Source organism: Salvia hispanica, chromosome 3 (genome assembly GCF_029641045.1).
Source record: "Salvia hispanica isolate PSC_SH4W2 chromosome 3, Shi_PSC_v1, whole genome shotgun sequence".
Lineage (NCBI taxonomy): Eukaryota > Viridiplantae > Streptophyta > Magnoliopsida > Lamiales > Lamiaceae > Salvia > Salvia hispanica.
Window position 1 is genome coordinate 54,003,102 of NC_142694.1, and position 11,355 is coordinate 54,014,456.

Sequence of the window (11,355 nt, forward strand, 5' to 3'; positions counted from 1 at the left end):
AGAACGTTACTTTTTGTCACAAAAGGAAATGTCTCACTTATAGTGGGACGGCCTAAAAACAAATATGTCTCACTTAAAATGTGACGGGAGGAGTAACACCCAACAAAGATGTTTAGGCTTTGCATGCTATTACACTTGAACGAGAATGTATTATGTACTCAGCTGAAGTAATGAATGTGGGTTTCCACAAAAAATAAAGATGCAGCACTGCTAGCGACAAAATACCATCGAACTGGATAAAGGCATAATTTCAACAAAAGACTAGGCACTGAGAGAGAGAGCTTGACAACTTGAATATTGTGAATGAAGAGATTTTGGTGTTTTGTATGCATGGACTTGACAACCATATTAATAGGTGTAATCCCCTGCATGAGGCAATTGATATTAACACAACTTAAGTCTGTCATGATTGCTAGAGTGAAATTACTCCACCGGGGGTTACAGACATTACACGCGCCACTCAGGGACGCGTGCTCGAGTTGAACCTGGACAGACGTACCTCACGTCTAGATTCGTTCACAGATGAGGACTTCTATATGTCAGTCACGTTTGCTTCACCTTGTTATGTTGGCGAAGCGGCCATCTCTGACCATGGACCACGGCTCACGACCTCGGCCTCTGCATCCGCAAGGTGAGGCAAGGTAGTGGCGTGCGCGTGAGCTTTACCACTCATCTTTTGTCCACTTTAATTATTACATGAAACAATTTAACCTCTAAATATATGAGGGCTCTAAAATCAATATGGGATAGTTAAAACACATATTCCGTCCCATAAAAATATGTGTATTTGAAATGACATGAGAATTAATGCATAATTGGAAAAGTAAGAGAGATGAGAAGAAAGTTAGTTAAAAATAGTGTTAGTGGATAGTGAGATTCACATTATTGTTAATGTTCAATGAGTTGTAACTGAGGGTCATAATGGTATAAGTTTTAAATAAATTGATGTATATGAGTAACGAGTCAGGGTCAACTTTCCATAATTAAACAAATGCCACTGTCTTCACAAAATTATACTACTTCACTTTCCCCATTTTGACCTTGAATTGGAAAATTTTCCTATGATTAGCTTCCCACAATTGTTCCAAATTCAGTAAAAAGCAAAGATTAATCGTCTGGAAAGGTTATGGTGCTATTATATCTCCTACTTGTATGTTTTGCTGGTTGGCATTCACAAATCACAATAGTTTAAATTGACATTCATAGCATGATACTCTTTTCCCTTCTAACAAAATGAGATTCACAAATTTTACAATGTATCAGTGAAACAATAAAAGAAATGAATGAAGCAACAAAACTAAATTTGTGTTTGAAACACGTGTGTTCACACATGTTTAACGCGGATACAACTCACTGATCGTTGCTTCATTTCTGGAAAACTCAATTGCTTTGTTCTCGTCGTCGCTACTAGGCACGAAAAACCCCGGCTGCAAAGGCACCGGGAAAGTGTAAGACAAGCTGTGAAGCATCACCACAACCGAAGCCATCGTCGGCCGATCACTTGCATTTTCTTGAACACACAACAAACCGATATGAATGCATCTCAGCATATCATTCCGAGAGGCCGAAGCAGACATCAATGCCGGATCGATCATCTTCTTCGCGGTTCCGGCACGCCAATTTCTCCAAGCCTATAAAAATACTCATGATTTTACCAAATCTTTATTGATGTTTTAACCACTCCTAATCAATGAGAATACTTGAACTTACAAAGCTAAGCATGTAGTCTACATTCTCTCCATTTTCTACATTCTTGAAAGAGCTATTACTCTGTCCGCTGATGATTTCCAACACCAGCACTCCAAAGCTAAACACGTCGGATTTCATCGAAAAATGCCCGTTTCGTGCATATTCTGGTGCCATGTACCCGCTGCCAAATGTACATATGATATATTTTCAAGCTACCGAAAAGAAGGCACTATAAAAGAACATTTATAACTTACTAGGTTCCAGCTATTCTGCGCGTTTTGGCCCGTGTTTCATCCTCTGTGAACAATCTTGCCATACCGAAATCTGAGATTTTAGGGTTGTAGTCTTCATCTAGGAGTATGTTGCTCGCTTTAAGATCACGATGAATTACACGAAGACGAGCCTCTTCGTGCAGATAAACAAGTCCCTTGGCGATGCCCTTTATGATCTTGTATCGGCTGTCCCAATTAATAGCCAAACGCTTCATCGGATCTATTTCTCAACAATATAAGTGCATATATATATACATCAATTTTTTAGTTAGCAGAATTAGGATGTTTTTTATCAAGTGGCCAAAATGAAAGAGGAAATTACCAAAAACAGAGCAATCTAGGCTTCCATTTTGAACAAATTCATATACGAGAAGCCTCTCCGCTCCTCGTAGTGAGAATCCCAACAACCTTACTAAATTTATATGCTGAAGCTTGACCATCAACACCACTTCGTTCTTGAACTCCAATTCACCTTGCTTTGAGCTCATTGATAACCTTTTGACTGCAATTCGTTGGCCACTCCGAAGTTTTCCCTATAGAATTCATGCGTATATCAAACTATGCACTATTGCAGTTTTCCATAATTCTCTTGAATATGAAAATTTGGTTTAAAGTTTAAACTATCTATTATAAGATGATTAATCCCAAATTTTGCCTCTAGATTAATGGTATTCATATTTACGTACCTTATAAACTGCACCAAATCCTCCTTGACCAATTTTAAGCCTATTGGAGAAATTGTTGGTGGCAGCTACAAGCTCTTCAAAATCGAAAATGAGGGACTGCTCTGCGCTTACATCCTCCTCCTCATCTAACCCTATTTAAAATGTAAATATATGTCAGAAACTAGCATGCATCATAGTCACATGATGATTTAAAAATAAACAAAAATAATTGGATTACTTTGTAATGTAATGTGCTCTGTTTTCTTCTTCAGTCTGTTTCTGACATAAGTGCCAACACAAGCAGCAATAAGCAGAGACGCAACAATTGGAACAAGAATAATGGTCACGGTTCGAGTGCTATTACCATCGTCGTTGCCTGCAAAATCCACATTACAAACTGCTTTACATACAGGCAAAATTGTCATTATAAGACATTTATTGGTGGACGGGCTAAAAGGGGAAAACTGAGACATTTTGATGGCAGACGGAGAGAGTATTAAACTGAGTTAATCGATGCATTACTCGACGATGACCGTGTCACCGGAGGAGACAAGGGCGCTGTTATCATCGCTCGAACTTGCTCAATCCGACTAATATTGTAAAAGGGTTGGATGGAATATTCAAGATAACAGCCTGGCATATACAAAGCAATCCGTGCATTGTTACCACAACAGAGCAATTGCTCCGCCCTGATCAGGCAATTGGAGCAGCCCGCTGCCGAGAGGTCCGGCACGCACTGCACCATCGCGAACATCGTCTGAAAATCCGGGGCTGTCTCGTTCCCCGCTGCGATCTTCATCAGCGGCCCTCCCGCGGCCGCCTGGCCTCGAAGCTCCCTGAGCAGCACGCGCAGCTGCTGGTTGAACTGCTCGGGGCTGCTCATGTTCCGGACGCTCCCGGAAAGGACACTGTATGATTGAGCTCCGACGCCGCCGGATATGGGCTCGTCGGAGTAGCGCAGCGTGCACATTTGTCGGAAGAGGATTCCCTGTCTCCGGTTGGGGCAGAGAGACTGGAGAAGTGGGGCGATGGCTCCTCGGAGGCAGCTGCGGCATTCCTCTAGCTGGAAGTCGGTTCGGCAGAGTGCGCTGGCGTAGGCTCGGTCCGGGGCTTGGCCGGCGGTGGCGTTGTAGTAACCGTTGTCGGTGATGTTTGGTGGGAGGGATGAAATGAGGGAGATGAGGTTGGCGCTGTATGTGCCGTTGGCGGTGTAGTTGCCGCCGAAGCAGCCGTAGTTTTGGGCTGTTACGGAGGCGGAGAGGTTGGTGAGGATGGCCAGGATCAAGAGGAGACATATTTGACTACTCATTGTTGTTTGAGTTTGGTTTTAAAATTGGGAATGGGAAGGGGAAGAAATTAGGTAGACCAAATTCAGACAAGTTGGGTGGCGAATATTGCATGCATGCGATTTAACAACGAAACAATTTTATAAAATCAATATGTAGGTCAAAAGTTACTTATATAAAAAAAGACTATGTCGGTCAATAGTTGACCTTAAATAAAGACAATATATAGGTCAATAGATGATCTTATATTATATCAACGCGGTGTGTAGAATTAAGCAGAATTTTAATATTACTTTTAATAATTTTCAATTTATATTTGTATAAAATGCCGTAAACAGGACTTTCACTTACTGAGTCGTCGCTACTCACTCGTCGCATTTCATGAAGAAAACAAAATAAACATTGTACACAAACTCAGTCTCCCAAAATATCACCAGTATTTATTCAGATTTCATTGTATCTTTTCCTCCCAATTATTACTCATTCTCTAAAAATATTGAAACTTCATTGTATCTTATCCCCTCAGGATCATTCTCTTAAAATATTGATATTTTATCTGTCCACAATTTAAAATTTCATTTTGGCTTGATGCTTATTTTTAGAAATTATTTGACTATAAAAAATAAAAGTTAGTGGTAGAAAAATCTCATTTTATTGTCAAACTCCCATTTTGGGTTATGTTATAACTGTAAAACTAGTTTTAAATGGAAAATGCATAACCATAATCATTGCTAGATAACACGAAAATTTTGTGTTATGGTTCATCTATCTTGTGAGTATCAAACATATTGCATACGAAATAATTAATGAACTAAAAACAAACTACTCCCTCCGTCCCGCCCTCCGTCCCACTTAAGATGACACGTTTTCCTTTTTAGTTTGTCTCAACTATAATATCACATTTCCTTTTTTGGTAACTTCCTCTCTCCAATTAATACACTCATGACTCAACCACTTTTTCTCACTCCTATTAAAATATTCATCTTTCTTTATCTCTCTAGTTTAATACTTACACCCACCTTCTCTCTCCAATTAAACACTTTAACCAATAATTCCTAAAACCCCGTGCCGGCTAAGCAATGTGTCATCTTAGCCGGGACGGAGGGAGTAATAATGAACTCCGTGCTATCTGACAATGACCTTCCGTATTTGTGATTGCTACATAAATCAAAATTTCAGACTTTTGTTAGTTGCAAGAAACATTAAGGGTCTCATTGCAGATTATAGCCAGAAAAACAAAGGTACAGGTTACGGTATAACTTTAGACCGATAAAGTAGCTTACGACTGAATGAAAAGTAGACTTATGAAATCAAAATGAAAACAGCAAGAAGGCGAACTCTTATCATGACTCTGGATAAATTTGTTAGTTATTGGAACTTGATATAATTAACATTACTCGAATGACCTGTCGAGAATGATGCAGGTTTTATACCAACTAAAGCAATGTGTATAGATGAAACAAAACCACTAACCTAACTCTGCTACAACTCTCCACCCTATAAAGGTATCAAATGTTTGTACATCACTCACCAGTAATCCTCTCTAATCCAAGTGCTTTGGATACTGGATACTGGATACTTCTACAAGTATTTCCTCTGTATTGAACAAAAAATGCAGCTCTGCAAAAGCAACAACTGAAAGTTAATCATAACGCTAGAATAATAAACCTTCATCGATAACTAACTTTATCAGCAACAGGTCTGATTGATTTCTGGAAATATACGAGTTTGCTGCAACCAACAAGATATGATATGCAAGACATACCCACTTCTTTGGTCTTCTTTACTCAGAAATTCTCTTGTTTCTTGCCTCTGCTTTCCAATGCCTTCGGCTGGATCCATTTGCTGCACTATTATCCGAATTTTGAGTATTTGAAGGATTTAATAGTGGATTTTCTTGATGGCCGCCACCATCCACAAAGGTTGCTGAACTTCCGCTTGAAATTACAGTGCCACCATTATTCAAAGGACATGTGTCTGAGTTCTTGTGCATATGGGCTGTCCTGGCATCTTTCTTCCAATCTCTCTGACAATGAATACGGGTCAAGTAATCTGGGGCAATTCCGCTTACTGAAATATCAACTTCCAGAGGTACAGATAGAAACTCAGTATGCAGCTGCTGATAATGCATAGGTGTTGATTGATCAATACTTGACGCCTTCCTTAGATCAGCTTCTTGACGCTTACGAGCTCTATATCTACGTTGCCTCTCCCTATTCTTCAAACGACGAACCGAAATGTCATCAGGACTTCTAGCAGCTTCTTTTTCATCATGATGTAACAACAGAGAACCATCCATCCTGGAATAACCACAAGTAAAATACAGGTTAGTAAGACATGTGTTTCAAAAGAACATCAAGTAATTTCCAGCCCAAAACAGCTTTCTCTATAACCCAAGCCTTTTGAAGAAAGTATCCTTCAGTGCAGGGATTTCAACCAGGTTGACTCTTGATTGCACAATTTACTTCATCCATATTGATTTTCAATAAAATTTTAATTCAGCAATGAACAAATAAACTGGGTTTATTTGTCTGTAAGCAGTCACCACGCGTAAAGGGATAAAAGGCACAGAAACGTAAAAACTGTTCCAATTAGAGGAACAATATATAGGTGTAATGGAGACTAGGAGATCCTCTCATATAGGAACATATAAGTTTGTAGTTTCTGAGAGAATGAGAGTTTGGATGCATGTCTAAATTAATAACCAAAGTTAGTTCCATGGCGAATATACTTTGGAAATCCTTTAAATTTGAACCTGAGATGTATTCAACAACAAAATGTAGATCAGATTTTCTCCTTGAAAGATGAAGAATTATAGCTTCTACTAAGGAACTCATACACAATATTTACAACTCATCTGACCAGCTAGGGAGGGTAGGCACTTAAAAGAGAGAATTTTTCCAAAGCTCCTTATCTTTTAATAAAGTATGTTTGAGCCTATAAGAAACAGCAAAGCAGACCACATGTACACTTCACATGCAAAATTGCAATAGCTACAACACAAATATAGATGACCCAGTACTTTAAATCCACCAAAAGGTAAAGTTTACAGTTAGAAAAGAGGGTACAATGAAGGTGGTCATTGGCTGATAAATCTTTATGGAACACTTTTAGCAATGCAGCTCGGCAGTAGACATATTCAGTTGACAAGAGATATTATTGAGCAAGAAAGAAATAAACCACTAAAAGGTAGGTAGCAGTAGATATGGCTTGAAGATACACTAAAACTGATGGTAGCACTAGCATCATATTTTAAACAACCGCTTTTAGGGGAAACTTTCACTAGTAATTTTTTACCCGGGCAGCTCTTAAGATGATTATATCATTCTTGCTATCTTAAACTATGCAGAGCCTCCTTCTCACTCTTTCTTGCAACTTTCTCAATGATGGCCTGGAACCTATTCATGGTGGACTGGAATAACTCCAATAGTTAGTTCAATTGGTGGTACGTATCAGAGGCAGTGCTAGAAATATATCTTGACTTAAGGGGAGCTAGAGTTCGGAATTTTCAGCAACAAAGGGGCTAAAATCAAGATTTCTGAAAAAACAGAAAATCATAAGGTAAGAATCACCTGGGTTTGCATTTAATTATTGTAAATGAACCCTTCAGAGGTTTAAATGATACTATAAGCTATAGAATTCCATATATCACTGCCTTATTATTTTTCAGACAGGTTGTTAGTACAGCTGAAGAGAATTAACTCAGTGGAAGATATCCTATTTCTTCTTTTAGTTCCCAAGTGCTATTGACTTAATGTTAGCCACTTGATTCACTGATTCTAGTTTTTTCACAAACGATACTCCCTTCATCCCTCACAGGTATAGCACATTTGACTTGCATGTGTGAATGCCAATCATAGTAATTGTGCTACACTTTTGAAGGACGGAGGGAGTATTAACAACACCATAAGTATGCGTTGCAACTTGCATGTGTGAATGCCCAGACTGTTAGCATCACACACGATGTTGTCAAAAACGAGCCTGGGGCGCAGGGTGCACGCCGCTTGGCTGGAACTGCCCCAAGGTAGCCAGAGCGAGCCAGGAACTGCTGGGCGAATCTGGGGCGGTTGTGACCTTTCAAATCTTTAAGCATTAAAACCCTCAAATGTCATAAATCTCTTTTTCCTAAATACAAAGAACATATTGAAATCTGACAGAATCCCTTCAAATCTCCAAAAATAATCTCTAACATTCCTTTAAAAACAATGAATGTTCCACAATACAGCACATTGTCACATCCACAATTCTGAATACGGCTCGGCTCATATTCAGCATTCTTCTTCTACTCAAATTCCTCCTTGTTCTTCGAGTTCGACTGAAAATTTTCAAATCCTTCCTCAATTCGACTCACATTCTCCCAGAATATTTCCAGAAATGGAAACAATCCAGTCGAAATTGAGTCATGTTTCGAATTCCACCTGTGACTTTTGTTTATATTTCTAAGGTTACTTTTGTTTTTGTTTCCGAATTCCACCTGCAACTTTTGGTAAGTGTCTTCTTAATTAATCCCAGTGACTTCCACACAGGATTTTCTCTTTCTAGTGCAGAGTAACTGATTTTTGGAACTGTAAGTGCGCCCGAATAGTGAGGCCAGCACCCTGTCGCCTCATGCCACACATGTATCATAATTTAGAAGTTATGGATACAAGAAGATTTCTAGTCCTCTGTGGAAGTCTTTGAATAACCACACCACAACTTAGGGGAATATAACTGACAGTGATTAAAATTTCCAATTCTTCATATAGGAGTTTTCTGTATCAGACTATCAGGATTAATTAAATGTGCATCAAAAACTAGTTTATAATGGCTCCTCCACACATGAATTAATCATTGATCCCTAGATGATTTCTCTTATTAGATTGATCAAGAAACAAAACATAACTGTATATTTTGTCTAACAGGGACAGATAAACTTATACTACTATTCAACATCGATGCTTGTTCAAAACCACCAATAGTCACCAAATAACAAATTCAGAGAGAGCCAGAGACGAGAAATTATCAAACACATCACCTTCACAAGATCCATCACAGTTTCTATGAGGGAATTGCTAGAGGAGTTGAAGTCATGCATTATTAAAAATTAATTAAAGACTGAAGACAGCTAAATGAGCTTTGTTTTTACCATTTTAGCATTACTGCTCAGGCTGGAACACAATCTAACGACGTCTCCTTTGATGATCTTAACTTGCATGCATTCTACAGTAGTATTTTCCAATAATCAAAATCACGAAATCATCAGAGCTCGCACCGGGCCCTACCCTTTCACAGATATGAAGTTATTAGATCTCTGTTATGATCTATTTCGAGCCATTTATTTCCAGTTTAGTTAAGACACATGTTACAACAGCACTTTCTTACCTAAGTTTCTCTTATTTGATATATCATGTAAATTGTCATTTTCCTGAGACTTTCTTCATCAATTCCCTACTTTAATTATTTTCAAATGAATACATAAAGCCAGGCGATAAGCATAATAAATTAATGAATTAGCAAAGAAATGTGTTAATCAACAATAAAAGCTCAGATTCCCCATTTCACAGAGATAAAAATCTTAGTCATGATCTCACAGCAAAATCCGTTCAGGAGGTATACATATACATATCAAGCAACAAATTTAGTAATCAATCGAGATTACATATCTATGCATTGCGTATATAGAAATCACAAAACACCCTAATTCTACAACCACGCCTGCACAAAAAAAAAAGAGAAAAATTTACCTGGTTGAAGATTCCCCGGTGAAAAAAACAGCTACCAGGAAACACCATGAACAGACCGCCGTAGCTAAGCCGGAAGATTGAAGAAGAGGAGATGGACGATCGAGAAATGGGATTGGTGTTGGGCAAAGCTAATTTCAGTTGCTTTACGGAGAATTTCTTGGGTTCATAATTTGATATAGTCAAACTTCCCCTAAAAATAACAAATTCATTTTAATTTAGGCGACTCTATGGTAATCTTACTTTCTCACCAACTTTTGTTGTTTAAAGATAACCTTCGATTTGTTATAAATTTAGGGCTGGCAAAACGTACCGAAATACCGCACTTATCATATCGAAAAAATACCGAAAATACGAATTTTTGGTATACCGCACTTTTCGGTACGGTATGATACCTTACCGGTAGATTAAGGTACGGTAAAGATATGGATTTTGCATATACCGCGGTATACCGCAATTACGGTATCTACTGCAAAATTACAGTATATACCGTAATTTTGCGGTATATACCGTTAATAAATATATTTTTTAATATATATTATTTATAAAATTATAATATTTATATTTTTAAAACTAAAGAAAGATTTGAGGCATAATTCGTAAAGCAATAGCAGCCATCATTAATTCATTATTCTGCCCTAATTTTAAATCTCAATTCTTCAATATTTTATATATCAAACAGGTATGATTTGCGGTATACCGCGGTATACCGCAACACGGTACGGCATACCGAAATGTCGGTAAGGTAAAAGTTTTCAAATATTGACATACCGAATTTTCGGTATACCGGTATAGGTATGACATTTAGTCATACCGCAATTTGCGGTACGGTATGCGGTATGACATTCTCGGTGCGGTATACCGTACCGTGCCAACCCTATATAAATTACTCCTACTACCGGTATAGGATAAAAAAAATTTATTGATAACTGTGTTTAGGTATGATATAACTACTTGATATTGATATACTCCCTCGTCCCCCATAATTTGTCACCATTTGACCCGGCACGGATTTTAAGAAATGTAATAGAAAGTGAGTTGAAAAAGTTGGTGGTACGTGAGTCCTACGTTTATATATTAGTTTTATAATAAAATGTGAGTAGGAATGAATTAGTGGAATATGGGGTCCACTACCAAAAATGGTAAAAGTGAAAGGTGACAAATTTTTAGGGACGGACGAAAAATGAAATAGGTGACAAATTTTCAGGGACGGATGGAGTATAAATTAAAAAGGGATCCGCAAACTTTGTCAAATTTTCATTTTTGGTTTATAACATTTGAAAATATGTTCGTCAACTTCGATTTAATATCATTTGAGCTACTCCCTCCGTCCCAGTTTTGGAGTCACATTTTGTCATAAAAGTCCATCCCAGTTTTAGAGTCATATTTAGAATTTTTCATGTTTGGTCATACAATTTTACCCATTGTTTATCAAAATTACGTCAAAATGTCATTATCTACATTAAAATAAACCAAAACAAAAATAAAAAACCAAAAAGTCAAAAAAAGGACTCACATTCAACCAACTCACTTCATTTATTACACACTCCACCATCTCACTCCACCATCTCACTCCATTCATTACAAACTCTACCAATTTCTTAAAATCCGTGTCATAACTAAATGTGACTCCAAATGTGGAACAGAGGAAGTATTTTTTTATATAAAAATATCATTAGAGCATCCACGATGGATGCTCTTAGCTAAAAGCAGCTCATGCTGT

The 11,355-nt window shown here is 37.8% G+C and overlaps 2 protein-coding genes across 5 annotated transcripts; both read right to left on the bottom strand.

Annotated features, from left to right (window-relative positions):
- Positions 1-1,178: 1,178 nt before the first annotated feature.
- Positions 1,179-3,966, bottom strand: LOC125216544 (cysteine-rich receptor-like protein kinase 8). Its single transcript, XM_048118284.2, has 7 exons — positions 3,149-3,966; positions 2,865-3,002; positions 2,648-2,778; positions 2,284-2,494; positions 1,944-2,181; positions 1,711-1,870; positions 1,179-1,631 (listed from the first exon to the last, which is right to left on the bottom strand). The coding sequence occupies exons 1-7, from the start codon at positions 3,933-3,935 to the stop codon at positions 1,335-1,337; spliced, it is 1,962 nt and encodes a 653-aa protein (XP_047974241.1). The 5' UTR covers positions 3,936-3,966; the 3' UTR covers positions 1,179-1,334.
- A 1,262-nt stretch (positions 3,967-5,228) lies between these two features.
- On the bottom strand, positions 5,229-9,818 carry LOC125216547 (uncharacterized). 4 transcript variants are annotated; one of them, XM_048118289.2, is made up of 4 exons: positions 9,636-9,818; positions 9,038-9,111; positions 5,678-6,212; positions 5,229-5,532 (listed from the first exon to the last, which is right to left on the bottom strand). In XM_048118289.2, the coding sequence occupies exons 2-3, from the start codon at positions 9,046-9,048 to the stop codon at positions 5,696-5,698; spliced, it is 528 nt and encodes a 175-aa protein (XP_047974246.1). In that variant the 5' UTR covers positions 9,049-9,111; positions 9,636-9,818; the 3' UTR covers positions 5,229-5,532; positions 5,678-5,695. The 4 variants fall into 4 exon arrangements, with proteins under 4 accessions (XP_047974246.1, XP_047974244.1, XP_047974245.1 ...); XM_048118287.2 differs by having other exon boundaries at positions 9,038-9,169; XM_048118288.2 differs by having other exon boundaries at positions 9,038-9,174.
- Positions 9,819-11,355: the final 1,537 nt, after the last annotated feature.